The sequence below is a fragment of the Macrotis lagotis genome, chromosome 7 (genome assembly GCF_037893015.1).
Source record: "Macrotis lagotis isolate mMagLag1 chromosome 7, bilby.v1.9.chrom.fasta, whole genome shotgun sequence".
NCBI classification, from domain to species: Eukaryota; Metazoa; Chordata; class Mammalia; order Peramelemorphia; family Peramelidae; genus Macrotis; species Macrotis lagotis.
Window position 1 is genome coordinate 41,283,515 of NC_133664.1, and position 19,110 is coordinate 41,302,624.

Sequence of the window (19,110 nt, forward strand, 5' to 3'; positions counted from 1 at the left end):
ACTACCTTCTGTGGGGGGTGGGGGGAGGAAAGCAAGAATAGGGGGAAAATCATAAAACTCAAAATAAATAACATTTTTTCTTTTATTTAAAAAACATGAAATGGGTTGCCTTGTGTAGGAGAGCTAAGGACCAAGTGGGCTGCTTTGTAAAGTAATGAGTTCCCTGTCACTGGCAGTATTTAAGTAGTGACTAGAGGAGCAGACAAGTTGAACTAGATGACCTTTAAAAGTTTCAGCCAATGTTAAGAATCTATGATTCTATGAAGTCAAAGATAGTGAGTGAGAGAGTAATAATCAACAAGTATTTATGAAGCAACTATGTGGCCACATATGGTTTTGCTCTTACATAGTATTTCCTTACAACTATTGGATGAAGGACATAGAGAATATTTTTTCAATTATATTATTTTTTCTAATTACATGTAAAAAATTTAATACTTTTTACAATTTTGAATCAGGACTGGGACAGAAACTCTTAAACTTCAACTAAATGGTTGGTCCTTCATTATTGAATGACAACACTATGTTTGAGACAAATTACAGCATGTCTGACTGGCTGATCAGATCAATATGAATTCAGAATGCTCTACCACAGGTTGGGTACAAATAGTCCATGTGAACACCTGTGGTGGGTACTTTAAACTTACAGATGTCATGTTTCCTTTGAGCTACTTCAAGGCTGCCTTCTTCATAGAGTGCAGCCCCCTCTCTGATGAGATCATGCCATGCTGGGCAGTTCTGTGCCAGGGTCTCCCAAGCTGTATAGTCAATTATAAAGTTCTTCAATGAGACCTTCAGGGTGTCTTGATGTCACTTCTTCTGACCTCTTGTGAGAGCTTGCCCTGTGTGAATTCTCCATAAAATAGTTTTTTTGGGCAAGCGTACATCTGGTATTCTAACAATGTGTCCAACCCATCTCAGTTTCACTTTCTGTAGTAATGTTGAAATGCTAGGTAGTTTAGCTCAAGAAAGGACCTCAGTGTCTGGCATCTTCTGCCAGGTGATCTTCAGAATCTTCCTGAGACAATTTAAATTGAAGAAATTCAGTTTCCTGACATGATGCTGGTGGACTGTTTAGGTTTCACAGGCATATAGCAATGAGGACAACACAGCAGCTCTGTAGACCTTCAGTTTGGTGGTCAGTCTAATAGCTCTTCTCTCCCACACTTTCTTTTGGAGCCTCCCTAATACTGAGCTAGCTCTAGCAATGGAAATGTCAACCTCACTGTCAATGTGTCCCTCCTTAGAAAAGACACTGCTAAAGTCAGTGAACTTGTCCACAGAACTCAAAACTTCTTCATTTGCTCTAATCGATGGTTCCACATATGGATGGCATGGAGCTGGCTGATAGAGCACCTGGATTTTCTTAGTGTTAATTGTTAGACCAAAATGAGCACACGAAGTGACCCATACTTTGTTGAATTTCAATTTCAGAGGCTGCATTGAGGGCACAATCACTGTAAAAAGAAGATCCTGCACCAACACTCTCTCCACTTTGGTCTTGGCTTGTAGTCTTTTCAAGCTGAAAAATTTGCCATCAGTGTGGTAGCAGATCTTGAGGCCATGTTCATCCTCAGGGAAGGAGTTTGATAACATGACTGAAAATATCTTGCTAAAAAATATGGGAGCAAGGACCCAGCCTTGTTTTTACTCCACTGGTGATTGGGAGATCTTGAGAGCATTGTCCACTATCCAATATGCAGGTAAACATACCATCATGAAGCTGATGTACAATACTGATGAAGTTCTCCAAGCAACCAAATTTTAACATAATTTTTCATAAACCCTCATGACTGATGGTATCAAAAGCCTTGGTCTGATCTACAAATTTTGTATACCGACCTCTGTTCTGTTCTTGGCATTTTTCCTGGAGTTGCCAGGCAGCAAACATCATATCAACTGTTCCTTGACCCTTTCTAAAGCCACATTGACTCTCAGGGAGGTGACCAACTTCCAGGTGAAGGATCAGCCTGTTGAGAAGAACTCTGGCAAGAACCTTAACAGCTATGACTAAAAGAGAAATACCTCTGTGATTGGTACCTTTATAGAGGTAGACGATGGAGGCATCCTTGAATTCTTGGGGGAATAACATCTTCATGCCATATAACCTGGAAAATTTCAGACAGTTTTTGGATGAGCAATAGACCCTCCCCCCCTTGTAGATGTCAGATGGAATAGAATCAGCACCAGGTACTCTGCCACTTGAAAGGAGCCTAATGGCACAAAACTCTTTATTTGGAACTTCACCTAGGGACTGATTGACTTCCATTTGAGGTAAACAGTTAATGGCTTCTGCATTGATTGAGGATGGTCTGTTAAGAACACTAAGGAAGTGTTCAGCCTATCTATCAAGGATCATGTCCCTATTATTAATCAATGTGGATCCATCAGCACTGAGCAATTGAGATCTATCATAGGTCTTTGACTCATAAATAGCCTTCAGGGCATCATAAAAGAATTTTGGTTTGTCACTGGCTGTATCAAGTTGAATTTCATCTGCCTTATTCCTGAGCCAAGAGTCCTGCATCTCTCTAAGCTTCATTTGGACTTTACCTTTGATGGCATTAATGCTGCCTTCTTGGAAATGGATGAACTGTCCTGTCGGTAAACCCTGTGGAGTTCTTATTTTTCATTTAGAAGCTTCTGTATTTCCCCATCATTTTCATCAAACAAGTCTTGGTGTTTGTTTACATGTGTTCTGACCCAGATGAACAAATGCAGTACCATATACCAGATCTTTGAGAGCTGCCCACTCTTTCTGCTCCACTGTTGCCAACTCAGTTTCCCTCCAAATTAGCAACAAACTGTTCCCACTCAGAGAGACACTCTAATCTCTTGACATTAATTCTTCTAGTTTTCATTTTGCCATGGGATCACCATCTTGGTTGAATGTGAATATTTGGCTTAGAGAGGATGAGTCTGATCAACTAAATAAAAAGGTAGGGAAAACAATCATGACAAAGCAAATGTAAAAACAGACTAATTGAAAGAAATAATCAGAGAAACTACATTTTGCTAAAAGGAACTATAGATAATGAAATAATAGATATTTATATATCAGGTTTCTCTGATAAAGGCCTCATTTCTCAAATATATAGGGAACTGATTCAAATTCATAAAAACAAGCTCCATTCTCCAATGGGTAAATAGTAAAAAGATATGAATAGGTAGTTTTCAGAAGAAGAAATCAAAGTTATTTATAGTCTTATGAAAAGTGTTAAAATCACTATACAGATCAAAACAGCCAACTCAGAAATGACAAAAATTGGAGGGGTTGAGTATTGGTGGAATGGTAAACTGGTTCAAGTATTCTGCAGAGCAGTTTAAGACTATGCCCAAAGAGTATAAAATTGTGTATAAAGGAAAATTAAAAGGGTCAAAGTATTCAAATTATAATAGCTTTTTGTGGTGGCAAAGATGCTCTTCATTTGGGGAAAGACTGAACATATTGTGGTTTGTTGTTTTTGAGTACTGTTATGCTATAAGGCATCACTAGGGGAGTGGTTACAGAAAAAATATGACAAGACCTATATAAACTGATGTTATATATTACAGCAAAGTTGAAGTGATGGTCAACTGTGAAATATATGGCTACTCTGATCAATACAATGATCCAAGACCAATCCAAAGTATTCATGATGAAAAAATACCTTCCACATCCAGAGAGCAAAATGAACTCTTGAGGGTAAATGGAAAAATATTTTCTTACTTTTTTGTCATATGACAATAATGGAAATATGTTTTGTGTGGTTTTACATGTATAATTGATAATCATTTTGCTTGCCTTCTTATTAAGTGAGGAAGGTGTAAAAAGGGAGAGAATTTGGATCTCAAAATTTATAAAGAAAAGAATATTAAAAAGAATGTCTTTTAAAATAGAAATAAAATACTGATAATAGGAAAATTAATTAGGAAGGAGACTGGATATTATGAGAAGATAGAATCAAAACATGTGAAACATGAATGAAATATGGGAGTATGTATATTTTGATGGATTCGTGATTTCATTGGTATGGGCATGCTTTCTACCTGTGCATATTACAATCCATTCATGTCTTCTTATCCTTTGTTAACTCCTTCAGAGAAGAGACTTCTCTGCCTCTGAAGAGACATTCATTGGAAGTCTTCCTCTTATTCTTTTGACTCTTTTGGGGATTCCAGAGCAACTCGACTGGATGACTCCCTCTCCAGTCTCCCTCTTGCCTAGCCACTATCTTTTCTGATGAGATTTATCCTTTATGATCTTTTACCCCACTTCTCATATCCAAGTCATGCTGTTAAATGCTACCCCAGAATTCCACTTATCCATTATACTTTGGATCATCTACAATTTTGACTCTTCTTAAATTGTGATCTGTGATTTATAGCCCTTGAGGATTACTAGAAGAATTTGATGTTAAAAAAATAAAAAGATTGATTTTTTACATCAAGAAGTCACTTTAGATCACTGAAAATATTGTTCACTTTCCCCAAAACAGCCCTACTCAGCTCCCCCCCTTCTTTTTCTGGAAGTTTTTTTAAAATTAGTCCTCTTAAAGGTCTATAACTTACTCTTTCAGATTGCTCCAAGTATTCTGATGAATGGTGAAGTTGAAAGTATGAAGTTATGAAATTAGTTGTAAAACTATGAAAGGTATACTGTTCCTTGTTAGGTATTAAGAGTTCAGATATAATGTAAAAAATGTAAAAAGTGAGGGGGCAGAGCCAAGATGGTGACAAGAAAGGATCCAGTCTTAGGAGCTCTCTGATAAAACTCATCAGCTAAGGAGTCTAAGTAAACTTTTGAGAGACAGAACCCACAAAGGGACCCAGTGAGGCAGTTCTCCTACTCAAGGTAACCTGGAAAAGAGCAGAAAGGCTCTGCTCCCTGGGGTCAGAGGGGTGGCCTGCCAGAGCGAAAGAACTTCAGCCTCCTGGAGGCAGCCCCAGGGCGCTGGGAGCTGCAGCTCACAGCAGCGGGGGAGTTGCCTGGGCTGCACCCTGAGGAGCACTGGGCACAAAGTGGGGGAACAGCGAGGGACCTCTGCCAGAGCGAGCACGTGGAGCCCAGCCGTCAGGGCAAACAGGGAGCAGCTTGGTCTTTCTGCAGCCCAGAGCTGGAAACAGAAGCAGGAGCCCCCAGGGCATGAGCCCATTGAGCTGAGGGAGGGGAGTGAAGAGAGAGAGACTGCAGAGCTCTGTCCTCTGCCCCTGGATGCCGGGTTTTTATTTACAACGCCGGCTTCTTTATGCTAGTCCGTCCTCTTACTCACCAGTCCAACACGTGATGAGTCTTCGGGGTACCTCCGGCCCCCACTCTTTGATGGGGGAAGAACCAGACAGAGCGCCTGAGGTGGATAATGAGTCTTTATTCTTCTGTGATCACATTCCCGCCCCCCCAACCTCTCAGCAGACACTTTTATCCCCTCTGTCCTCCCTCCCATGAACTCTTACTCAATGAGGGGCCGAGTTCTGTAACATTCCCTTATAAGGTGATTATGTTTCCCCCCTTAAGCGACCGCCAAGCCTCTTCCCCCCGCCCCCAACATCTCCCCCTTTCTGTTTTACAAGGTTATCACTTGGTGTGACCTTAAGCGGTGCTGAGGTTAGCCTTAAGCGGTGTCATTTCTACTGGCCTCTGATAGCCGGGGGCGAGGAACCCTGTCTTAGGTCATCTCCTTCAACCCAGGACCTTGCCCGTCCTAGGCGCCCGACACCCTCAGGGCCTGTCTTAGGTGGCTGGGTTAGGAGAGGTTGCCCGTCTTGGGGTTTACCTCGTCTTACCCCTAGGTGTCACATGTCATGCATGGCGGCTAGCCAGACTTGGGGATCCTCCCCCGTCTCCATGGCCATGAAGGCTTTCTGAGTAAGAAGCATATAGCCCCTCTGTCGCCTAGCTAGGCGGCAGAAACAGACAACAAGTAGGGTGATTCCCAGAATCAGCGTCCTTGTTCACCCTCAAGGGGGTATCCTCCCGCCATCTGGCAATCCCTCCATGGTATGGGATCCTCGATGTCTTCCCCTGTGGCCACACATGAGGGGCCCCACCGAGGAATCGTGAAGTCCCGTTGAGTTTGATTCACCAGGGGTCGCCAACCCAGAAGGCCTCGGAGCTGGGTCCCCTTTTTTGTCCCTTCTGGGCTGAGCCCCATCGATGTATTGGTCACTAGCAGGCGAGGGTAGATTGGGGAGTTCCGTGCTACCGGAAGGGGAGAGGGAATAACTCGGAGTATTCCCCATGTCGGATTTCCTTCAGATGGAGCACCTCCAAGGATCCCTACGATGATCAGAAGGCCTGAAAAAGGAAGAAATTCCTCTCACCCCGTAGGGTTGGGCATTAATCAAGGTCTCTTATCTTGTAAACAGGGAGCCATCTTTCTGGCTCTTCTATCTTATCCTCGGGATGAAATGACAGGTGGCCCTGTCTTCTGCTCTTTACCGTTACAGGGCCATGCCAACCTCCCTCTTCATCTCTCCACATGACTTTAGAGCCTGGTAGGGCCTTGGTGGGAGAGGGCAGGAGTGTTGGTTCTTTCTTAGCATGTCCTTTTGGGGAGAAAAATCTCTGGGCGGCTGTAGTGCCGTCATCCCTGACTTGTAGGAAATTCATGGTAAATAGTACCTGAGACAGGTCTGAATGGGTCAGTGACCTGCCAACTCCCCCTTTCTGTTTAAAGAGCGTAGTTTTGAGTGTGCGATTTGCTCTTTCTACCAAAGCTTGGCCAGTGGGATTGTAAGGGATCCCGGTGGAATGGGAAATGGAAAATTCTTTGCAAAAGGAAGCAAAGGCTCTCGAGGTGTAGGCGGGCCCATTATCGGTTTTGATAGCCGAGGGGACGCCTAAGACAGCCATCTGGGCATATAGATGTGAGAGAACGTGTTTAACCGCTTCTCCTGGCTGTAGAGAGGCGAAGGTGAAGGAGGAGAAGGTGTCCACCGAGACATGGATGTACTTACGACCCAGGTGAGTAATGTCCATCTGCCAAAGAGCATTGGGGCCGTCCCCACGTGGGTTAGACCCCTCTGCGGGGAGGGCTTGTCTAAAGGGAGCACAAGAAGTGCAGGAGCGCACAATTTGGCGAGCCTCCTTCCGGGGAATGCTGTATAGGCGCCGGAGCGACCTGGATGACAAGTGATACTTACCATGTGCCAGCTGGGCAGGTGTGGACAGGTTTAACAAGAGAGCCCTATCTGCCTCCGCATTGCCCTGGAATATGGGGCCGGTGGAAGAAACGTGAGAGCGCACGTGAAGAACAAACAGGGGGTGGTTTCTATCACGGAGGGAGGATTGTAGCTGTATAAGGAGTGGGCTAATGGAAGAAGTCGAGGAAATGAAGGCATCTTCTAAACGAGGGATTAGCATGGCACAATACATACTGTCAGTAATAAGATTAAAAGGGGTGTCTCTGTAGAGACGGAAAGCCTGAAGTATAGCATATAGTTCATTCTTCTGAGTGGAGTCAAAGTGGGTATCAAAAATCCAGGTGGCGGGTCTAGCAGGGTCATGGACCACAGCACGGCCCAACCTGGTAGCGTCAGTGAAGACATTAGGGCCGGTCACTGGTTCTGGGGACACTAGAGGGCGCGGGCGGGAAAGGTGCAGTTCAGCGAACACTCTAACCACGGGAGGTGGCGTGAGTCTGGTCTGAGAGAGGGTAGTCAGGACAGTGGCCCAAGCGATAGATCTATCAACTAGCGAGTGGGTCACCTCCTCTGGGAGGGTAAAGTTGAGGACAGGCAAGAGGCCAAAGAGACGCTGGCATCGCTCTGAGGCCTGAAGGCAAAATAAGGCCAGGGCCTCCCACCGGTCCCGGATGATGCTCTTAGTGGTCCGGGGGTATAGCCATTCAAGGCATCCATGTCTCTGGAATAAACATCCCCAGCCCAGGGAACTGTCCCCCAGTGTGTGGAAGAGGACAGGCGACTCCGGGTCGTATTGAACCAAGAAGGAAGAGGTTCTGCGGAAAATTTCCGAGAGCGCCTGTCTTGCCTGGGGGGTCCAACTTCTAGGGGATGACAGATGGGAGTCGCCTTTAAGGACATCATATAGAGGTTGCATTAAGGAGTCTGGGAGGGGCATAGCGGGACGCAGCCACTGTATGGCGCCAACAAGCCTCTGAAAATCATTAAGAGTAGTGTATCCCTCGACGTTGATCGGAGGAAGTGCCCTACTAATCTTTCCCGGAAAAATCCTATGCCCCAAGTAATCATAGGGGAAATCCATCTGTACCTTTTCCGGGGCTATGTGAAGCCCCTTCTTGCGGAGGACATGGGTGGTGCGTTGCAAGGAAGCCCGAGCCCCCGTCACAGAAGGTGCTGCAATCAAGATATCATCCATGTAATGTATGAGCATGCAATTCGGGAATTCTTTTCTGATAGGATGTAGCAGAGTATCCATGTAAAGCTGGCACAGGGTGGGGCTATTGGCCATTCCCTGCGGTAGGACGGTGAACTGATAACGTTTACTGGGGGCTTGGAAATTGATCGCGGGGAGGGAAAAGGCAAATTTTTCTTTGTCCTCCGGGTGGAGGGGAATGCTATAGAAGCAGTCTTTAACATCAATCACTATAATAGTCCACCCTTGCGGGACTGCAGTGGGCATAGGGAGACCAGGTTGGAGGGTCCCCATGGGTACCATGTTGGCATTTACTGCCCGAAGATCAATCAACATTCTCCAACTCCCCCCTTTCTTTTTTATGACAAAGACGGGGGAGTTATACGGGCTAAGGGACAGTTCCACTTTGTTCTCGCGCAGGAGGGTCATTACTATGTCTGTGAGGGCGATGAGCTTTTCTTTTGTCAGGGGCCACTGCTCAACCCAAATAGGTTTCTTATTAATCCATGTTATTCTGGGGGAAAAGCTCATCTCTAGAGTGGCCCCAATTAATTTCCCCGCAGGCTATCAGGGGTGGCAAGTGTCAGGTTAAGCTGGCTCAAGATATCTCTACCCCATAATGCATAAGGGAGGTCGGGTAGGCACAGTGGGGCGAAGAGTCCAGATTCTTCCAAAGCTGACCACCGTAAGGCGTGTGCTGCTTTCATGGCAGATCTATTGCCCCCCACCCCCGTCACTGCTTGAGGGCTCTGTAGGAGTGGCCACTCGCGCCTCCACTGTCCCCTATTTATGACAGAGCAATCGGCTCCAGTGTCAATTATCCCTTCGGGCTTCTGATTTTCCACCGTGACGGTTAACAGTGGTCGCCCAGAGCTGACCGGGTGGACCCAGTTCACATGAGCGGGAGGGGCCCGCAAGGGCAGCGCCTTTCCCACCTCTTGGCCCTGTTTTACCAAGGTGGGAAAGGGGTGGGGGTTTGTGACCCTTACGGATGTGGGACTTCTGGGACCAAAAATGACCTGGGTATGGGTGACTAAGTCCACACATCTCTCAGCCCCTGTGATGAGCGCTGGGAAAATATTTAGCTCGATGGGAATCATCGAGGTTTCCCAAGGCCCGATCTCTCTCTGCTGTGTCCCTTCTCTATAGTCAACCCTCACGGGGATAGTCACAGTAATGGGGCCGCTGTCTTCGAGCACGGGGGGGGGGGGGGGGGGGGGGCCCGCGGCCGGGCCCCTCCCTTTCCCTTTTCCCGACTTCCCTTTGGATCGGCAGAACCTGGCTATGTGACCTGGCTTTCCACAGGAATAACAGGTCGGAACTGAAGTGGAGGGGGGCCGCTGCCTGCACTGTGCTTTGAGGTGCCCTGGCTTTCCGCACCCAAAACAGGTGGGTCTCACCTGCATACCGTGAAGGGCGGTCAGGAGGCTATCCTCCCGGTTCTCCATGGCAGTCACTAAGGCTTGAATTGAATCCTCGCTGGGCATGTCCAGCAATTTGTCAACAATTTCTTCTAATGAAGCGTCGGGGGGAAGGCTGCTAATGGCTGCGATCCCTTTGGGGTGAAGACCCTCTTTAATCAATTGTCTCATAAGTAGATCAGATCCCGGGGTGTCTCCCATTATACGAGTCACTGTCTCTTTAACCTCATTCACAAATGAGAGGGGTGTCTGATCTGCTCTCTGCTTCAGCCCAACCAACTTCTGTGTGGCTCTCCCCCCTTTCATGGCTCCAATCTTATCCCAAGCTGCAACATGTGTTTCTTTAACAGTCTCTAGCTCAAACTGGCCATACCGGGCCTGAACAGCAGGGTCAGTATAGGCTCCAGTTCCACACAGGAGGTCAATGGCTAAATCCAGGGGAGTATAACCCCGGGATTTTGCCAGCTTAGAGGCCTCTCTGCGGGCCTGAGCCTTAAAAGCTAAATATGAGGAGGCATCCAGGCACGCGGCTGCAATTTCGTCAAAGTCAGCAGGGGTCCAAGGGTGCGTAGCAAAGAGGTTTTGCATCAGTCTTTTTACATAAGGGGAGCTTGGGCCGTATTTAGTCACGGCCTCCTTAAGTTCCTTAAGCATCTTAAAAGGGACAGGGCGGTAGTCTCGGGCTCCGGTAAGGGGGTCCGTAAATACCGGGTAGAGGCCCCAGTCATCCCAGTCCACCTCCTCCCCTTTCTCTATTGCTATGGAGGCACTGGTGGCAAGTAGGCCGGATGGGCGGAGCCCTTGAGGGGATCTCTGAAGGGCGGACAAGGAACACGGGGGATTTTTTGCCTCTGTTTCCTGGCTGGGCCGCCAAGTCTGGGGCGCGGCAGCTGTCCAATCAGCGCGGACTTCTCCCTCCTCGTCAGCAGCCTCCCGGTCCCACCTACTCACGCTCCTCTTCCTGCCACCCCTGAGGACTGTTTGCACCCCTCCCTTCCCGCGCTCGGAAACTTCCGGCCCTGAATCTCTAAGTGTGCCACATTCATCGCCCTCCCCCTTTTCTTTCTGTCTCGGTAAGGAGGGGCATGCGGCATTTTCTTCTCCCTGGGGGCCCCTTGTTCCCCCATTGTTTCTTCTAAGTTCCTCCCATGGATACAGGGGAGGGGGTGGCCTTCCCTCTTCCTCTGAGCTCTCTGAATCCGATCCCGCCAACGAGCTACCCACCTGAGTGCTGATTGGTCGTGCCAAAGTCACCTTCTGGGGATGCAGGGCTGCATCCACTATCTTATACACTGTAAAATCCTCAGGGGTTAGTTTTCCCGGGCAGGTGTCATCATAGGAGGCCATCTGCTGCCCTACCACCTTCCATTTACCTGGTTGGATTCCATTATGTTGCACCCAAGGGCAGATGTTCCAGATATTCTCAACAAAAGCACGGCACGTCTTGATAGGTAATTTACAGCCATGCTTAGCGCAGAGTTTATAAAGCTGCGCTGCAACGACCCCTTTCTCCTCCAGCTGAAAGGCGGGAATACTATTCCGGCCCCCCATGCTGTCTACTAGCCGAGGCTGCAATCCTAACAGGTGGCAGAACTGGAAAGTTCCCGTTCGGCAAAAGAGAAGGAGGCAGCAGGGCACAATCAGACAGGCCAGCACGGCAAGGAGCGTGATTAGAGCAGAAGGAGAAAGGGAAGAGAAAGGAAGCATAGTCAACACAATAGGGATATGTCCTTCAGGCAATATCTGAGAGTAAACGCCCTCTCCTTCCTCCCGGTCGGAAACAACCGAGGCTGTCTGGAGAATCCGACCAGCGGATTCAGACGTTCCCTAGCAAAATCAGGTCCCTGTTCCGGGTGCCACTTGCCGGGTTTTTATTTACAACGCCGGCTTCTTTATGCTAGTCCGTCCTCTTACTCACCAGTCCAACACGTGATGAGTCTTCGGGGTACCTCCGGCCCCCACTCTTTGATGGGGGAAGAACCAGACAGAGCGCCTGAGGTGGATAATGAGTCTTTATTCTTCTGTGATCACATTCCCGCCCCCCCAACCTCTCAGCAGACACTTTTATCCCCTCTGTCCTCCCTCCCATGAACTCTTACTCAATGAGGGGCCGAGTTCTGTAACATTCCCTTATAAGGTGATTATGTTTCCCCCCTTAAGCGACCGCCAAGCCTCTTCCCCCCGCCCCCAACACCTGGAGCAGGACTCTGGGGCTCTGACAACATTCAGATCCTGATTGCAGTCTAGGCACCCCCCCCCATAGAACAGCAGGGCCCCCCCACCTCAGCCTTGTGGCAGAGGGAGGTGCTTATGGTTATTCACAGACCAGGAGGGAGGACAGAGCCTCACACACTGAGACCCTTGTGGGAGTGTCCCAAAAGCTCAGGAAGCACCCCTAAACCAGGCCCAGGCTGGGAAAATGAGCAAACAGAGAAACAAAAGGAAGACTATTGAGAAATATTTTGCAAATGAGCCCAAGAAGGATCAAAATACTCAGTCTGAAGATGAGGAAGCACAAGCTCCTGCATCTAAAGACTCCAAGAAAAACAGAAATTGGGCTCAGGCTATGATAGAGCTCAAAAAAGACTTTGAAAATCAAATGAGGGAGTTAGAAGAAAAACTTGGAAAAGAAAGGAGAGAGATGCAGGGAAAAACATGAAAATGAAGTCAACAGCTTAGTCAAGGAAATCCAAAAAAATGCTGAAGAAAATAGCATGCTAAAAACCAGCTTGGGTCAAATGGATAAAACAGTTCAAAAAGTTACTGAGGAGAAGAATGCTTTAAAAAGCAAAATTGGTCAGATGGAAAAAGAGAGAAGAAAACTCTCTGAGGAGAACAAATCCTTCAGACAAAGAATAGAATTCAGGGAGATTGATGAATTTACAAGAAATCAGGAATCAATACTTCAAAACAAAAAAAATGAAAAATTAGAAGAAAATGTGAAATAACTCATTGAAAAAACAGCTGATATGGAAAACAGACTTAGGAAAAATAATTTAAAAATTATTGGAATACCTGAAAGTCATGATCAGGAAAAGAGCCTTGACATCATTTTCAAAGAATTACTACAGGAAAATTGCCCTGATATTCTAGAAGCAGAGGGCAAAATAGAAATAGAGAGAATCCACCAATCCCCCCGCCCAAGAAAGAGATCCCAAAAAACCAACCCTTAGGAATATTATAGCCAAGTTCCAGAACTCCCAAGTCAAAGAGAAAATATTACAAGCAGCCAGAAGGACACAGTTCAAATATCATGGAGCTGCAGTCAGGATCACACAGGACTTAGCAGCAACTACATTGGAAGCTCGTAGGGCTTGGAATACAATAATACCAGAAGGCAAAAGAGCTTAGAATGCAGCCAAAAATGAACTACCCAGCAAGGCTGAATGTCCTCTTCCAGGGAAAAAGATGGACTTTCAATGAACCAGGGGAATTTCAAATGTTCCTTTTGGAATGGCCAGAGCTGAACAGAAGGTTTGATCTTCAGATACAGGACTCAGGTGAAGCATGGAGATTGGAGGAGAGGGGGGAAATATGAAGGACTTAATGAGGATGAACTGCATGTATTCCTGCATAGAAAAATGACACTGATAATACTCATACGAACCTTCTCAGTTAATAGAGCAGGTAGAGAGAGCTTTTATAGTTGAAGCACAGGAGAAAGCTGAATTCGAAGATAAAACATGGTGTAAAAATGGAGTCAATAGAAAAAAAGGGAAATGGAATGGGAGAAAGAAAAAGGAGAGGGGGAATAGTCCAAGATATTTCACATAAGTTTTTTTTATTACAATGAGCTATTGCAATGATATGGAAGGGGGAGGCAAGGGGGAATGAGGGAACCTTTGCTCTCATCGGAGATGGCTAGGAGAGGAAACAGCATATATACTCAATGGGGTATAGACATCTGGAGTAAGAAGGAGGAGGGGGGAACAGGGGAAAGGGGTGGGGATGTGAATAAAGGAGGAGAGGATGGACCATGGGGGGAGAGTGGTCAGATATAACACATTTTCTTTCTTACTTCTTGCAAGGGGCTGGGATTGGAAGGCTTGTCCAGGACCATAGGGCCAGGTGGATTCTGGGCCTAAGGGGTAGTATGGGGGCTCAGGGCTTCTTGGCCCCAGGACCAAGGATCTGTCTGCTGATCCAGTCAACGACCCTACAGCAGAGTCAGAGTGAAAGGAGAGAGAAAATAGAGTACATGGTAGTGGAGAAATGAAAAAGGAGTGAGTTGCGATCAGCAATGGCAATGGTGGAAAAATATGGAAGTAACTTTTGTGATGTACTTATCATAAAGAATGAGATCCACCCATGACAGAGCTATTGGTGTTGGAACAAAGACTCAAGCACATTTTTTGTTATTATTATTTGGGGGAGGGTGCAGGGAAAGTGGGGCTGGATGGCCTGCCTGGGGCCACATAGCAGGGTGATCTTTGGGTGTCTGGGGCCAGATTTGGACCCAGGTGCACCTGGCTCAAGGGCCAATGTTCTATCTGCCACCCAGTCACCCTTACTATTATTACTATTTTATTTTATTTTGGGTCTTTTTTTTTTCCTTCTTTTTGGTTTTTGCAGGGCAGTGGGGATCAGGTGGCTTGCATGTCACACGGCTGGGTGATTGTTGGGTTTATGAGGCTGGATATGGGCTCTGGTGCTCGTGGCTCCAGGGCTGGTGCTTTGTCCATTGAGCCACCTGGCCATGCCTGCAATTATTACTATTATTTTTTTAATTTTAATTTTTTCTCTCCCCTTTACTTTTTTCGCCCAAGCAAGTCTATCTATATTCATGGGGGAGGAGGGGTATTTTGTTTACTTGTAAACAAGAATATTTTATTAATGTAAAAAAACATTTGTACAAAATGAGAATAAAAAAATAAATTAAAAAAATGTAAAAAGTAAAATATATAACACTGAATATTCACAGAAAAATAGATGATTAATCCAAATATTCTGTAAAAAAATCTTAAATTCCTCTTCCTATGTGGAAAGTTATATGCATATAAATTATTTTGTGCAATGGTTTTCCTTTAGTTCTTTCCTTTGGTCATTGAAAAATATTATCTTTGTTTTAAAAGATAGCCAAACCTTCAGCTTCTCTTGTTTCCAAGTCTTCAAAATGAAAAAAAAAGATTTCTGTTAACCAAAAGAGGAGAAAACAACCTCTTAACAAATCAGAAGTACTCTAGAATATATTCCCTAATAATTCCCCTTACCTTAAGTTCAAACAGATTTGCAAAAGGAAAGTAGTAAGAAAGGCCAATGCTGACTGCGTGTATGTGTGTGTTTGTGTGTGTGTGTGTGTGTGTGTGTGTGTGTGTGTGTTTGTGTTTGTGTATGTGTGATAGAGAGGCAGAGACAGAGAGACAAAGAATACCTCTTTTTTTCTAATGAAGAGGCTTTTATTTTTTCAATTTAAATATTTTTTATTTATTTGTTTTTTCCAAAACATGCAACAGTAGTTTTTACCAATCATTTTTTTGCAAGGTTTTGAGTTTACATTTTTCTCTCTGCCTTCCTACCCCTATAGAAAGAAATCTAATATAGGCATTACATGTGTAATTATGCTAAACATAGATCCATATTAATCATATTGTGAAAGAAGAATAAAATCTAAATGGAAGAAAAGAATATAAGAGAAAAATCGACTTAATACATAACACATCTTTGAAAAATTTAAGAGAGTAAGCTTTGGTCTGCATTTAAACCCCCATAATTCCATCTTGGATATGGATGGTAGTTTCCATCATGTCTTTTAGAATTGTCTTTGATTATTGTGCTGCTTAAGTGAACAAGTCCATCATAGTTGATCATCACCCATTGTTGTTGTTAGGGTGTACAATGTTTCTTCTGGTTCTGCTCATCTCGCTCTGCATCAGTTCATGTAAATCCCTCCAGGCTTCCCTGAATTCCTATCCCTCCTGGTTTCTAATAGAATAATAGTGTTCCATCACATACATATATCACAATTTGTTCAGCTATTTCCCCAATGGATGGGCACCCCCCCATTTCCAATTCTTTGCCACTATGAAAAGAACTGCTATGAATATTTTTGTACATGTGAGTTTTTCAATCACTTTTTAGTATTGGTATTCCTGCATTAAAAAGTAAGCACAGTTTTATTGACCTTTGGGCATAGTTCCATATTGTTCTCCAGAAAGCTTAGTTCAGTTCATAATTCCACCAACAATGCATCAGTGTCCCAGTTTTCCCACATTCCCTCCAACCTTGATCATTTTTCTTTTTAGTTATATTGATCAATCTGATAAGTGTGTAAAGTGGAACCTCAGCATTGTTTTAATTTGCATTTTCCTAATCAATAATGATTTAGAACAATTTTTCATATGATTATAGGTAGCTTTTATTTCTTCATCTAAGAATTGCCTTTCCATATCCTTTGACCATTTATAAATTAGGGAATGACTTATTCTCTTATAAATTTGAATCAATTCTTTATGTATTTTAGAAATGAGTCCTTTGTCAGAAATAATAGTTGTGAAAATTGTTTCCCAATTTACTGCATTCCCTTTTGATCTTGGTTGCATTACTTTTGTTTGTTCAAAAACTTTTAAATTTAATGTAATCAAATTTATCCATTTTTTCTTTTACAGTATTCTCTATCTTGTCTTTGGTCATAAACCACTGCTCTTTCCCTAGATCAGACAGGTACACTATTCCTTGAAGAACACCTCTTTTAAATTTCAAGTGTCAAGGTTTGATCTCATAGCATTGTCTTATATGTTCTCTATGTTCTTGTCATATGGACTGGACTGGATCAGGGTTTTTTCCCACTTGATCAAACTAGGAGTTTGACATTTTTCTTTCCCATCTTTTAACTAACACAGAACATAGTAATATTGATATAAACTATCTGTTAAGACTGTGACATACCCTGGACTTTGATAAATAAAATATAAGAATGCTCTAACCAACCAAAATTTAGATTTATCATTTTTGCCTTCTGATGTTAGGATAAAGATTATCTGATGACTAGTTTGCTAAGCTTTTCCCTTGTCTTTGTGTCATTAAAAAAATAAAGCAAGTTCAGCATTTCTTTGAAAGCTTAAAGTTCTTAACTATTTCTAAGTAAAAACTAAATGTTGCAAAATTTGAAAAGTAATAAATCAGTCCTTAATGCTTTAATCCTTCAACCCAAACTCCTATTGCCCAGAAATTTCCTAATAGCTCACATTTACAGTTTCCATGATTGCTATATAAAAGATCCTTATGAATTTCAAGGACCTTTATCCCTCCAATTAGCTTTTGAATCTTAATCTTCCCTAATATTCAAGACCTGAATAAGGGTCTTTAATCTAGGGTCTGTTAATATCCAAGTGCTTGGATAGATTTCACAGGTCCATGAAATTATTTTTAGATATTTTGATAACATTATTTTAGTATAATTGATCTCTTTTGTATTTCTATATATTTTGTTCTATCAACAAATCTTGCCAAAGGGATCAATGACATATTAAAAATAGTCCAGAACCTTCTTTAGGCAATCAGTTATTTTTTGCTTACCTTATTCTTTCTCTTGTATAGTTATACTGAAGAGTTATTTATTTCAATTGTTTTTTGATTGACTATGTCTTGTTTTCTCAATTAGATAGTAAAACCTTTGAAAGGTGGGACTATGTCTCATAATTCTTCATATCTTTTTTGGTACTAAGAGGAGAAGAGAGTCAATATTTTTGATAATCTGATTTTTAGGTGACAAACCCAAAACTCTAAGATTACCCTCCACCATTAGTTTTATTGTGCATTGTTAGAAATTTGATTTTATTGATTTGAAAATGTCTAGTTCAGAGCATAGAAGAGTTGCTTCTTAAAAGTTTATAGAAAATATGAGTAAATAGATCATTTCAATTACTGTGGTTTTAAACTTTTTAAAAGAATCTGATCATGAGGACTTATTTTTTATGACTTGTTTTAAATCCTCTATGTAAGTAATTCTTTAACTCTAAAAAAATACACACAGTGATAATTCTACTTCACAGACCAGTAGAAATGTCCTGCTCCCCTGTGGCTCTGCTATATGTTGAGTTCACTGGGTCAAGTGTCTCACCATGGAAAATGGAGCATTGTTTGCAGAGATGGGGGACAATATATTTGCAGAAAAAAGCAGAAAGATTTTGCCTAAACTTTTCCCCAACAAAGGCATAGATCACCGGGTTGATACAGCAATGAGTCATTGCAAGTGTCTCTGTTATTTGCATAGCTCGATCCAACCTTTTGGAGCTCTCACAATCGTTCGGACCGAATGTGTGCAAGAGAAGCACAATGTTATAGGGAGTCCAGAAGAGAAAATAAATGATCATAATCACAAAGATTAACCTCACTGCCTTATGTTTCTTCTTCTCATTCCGGCACCTCAGCAATATTTTTATGATTTCTGAGTAGCAGAAAAGCATAACAATGAGGGGTAACACCAAACCCAAAAGATGCATCTCTAAAGCTTGGAAATTCTTCCAGAGATAAAACTGATGCCAAGGGTATTGTGGACTGCAGGTGTGTTGATTAGCTTCCTTTTGAGATTTGGTGAAGATGATGGCTGGGAGAGAAGCAAAACCGGCCACCCCCCAGGTAGCAACACTCGTCAAAATCCCAGAGGTGACTGTCCTGGCTTTTAGAGAAATCACAGCATGGACTATGGCCAGATACCGATCAATGGTCAGAAGGATGATGAAGAAGACTCCTCCAAAGAAACCCAGGTGATAGAATCCTGTCAGCACCTTACACAGACCATTTCCAAAGACCCATTGGTCTGCAGCATGGTGAGCCCAAAATGGAAGGGTGATAACAAAAAGTAAATCAGAGATGGCCAGATTGAGAAGATAGATGTCAGTCATGCTTTTCAGCTTTTTACATTTTATCAGTACTAGAAAAACGAGAGCATTGCCTATAAAGCCAAAAATGAACACGAAGGAGTAGAGCGGGGGGAGTAACTGTGATGCTGTTTGCTTCACATCAAGTTTCTGGCAGGGTGGTTTATAGGGTGAAGAGGTTGTCTCATTATACATCTTATTTTGTCCTATGAATTAAAGAAGAGATGTTCCTTTTAGAAACAGAGTCTACTTCATGTGTCCCCTTAAATAACAACTACCCTCCATACTAAAGTTACAGTTAAATTATATACATAGACACATATTCATATTTGAAATCTTCTTTCTATGTGTTTTACATATAGGAATTCATATAGCTCTGTACAGAGTGCTTTCTCCAAATACAAATCCAGGTCCTTGAAAGAAGGGACTCTCTTTGCTCCATGGAGTGATTGATTATTACTTCCTAAATGTATGATTGAAAAAACAAGTGATAAATCCTTGAGCATTTACAGGGAAATAGACCCAGAGGATTCATATCTCACCACTTGCAAGCCAT

General features: G+C 43.5%; 1 protein-coding gene across 1 annotated transcript; it reads right to left on the reverse strand.

The window, feature by feature from the left end:
- Positions 1-17,720: 17,720 nt before the first annotated feature.
- On the reverse strand, positions 17,721-18,749 carry LOC141493650 (C-C chemokine receptor type 5-like). The gene has a single exon (XM_074195059.1). The coding sequence runs from the start codon at positions 18,747-18,749 to the stop codon at positions 17,721-17,723; it is 1,029 nt and encodes a 342-aa protein (XP_074051160.1).
- Positions 18,750-19,110: the final 361 nt, after the last annotated feature.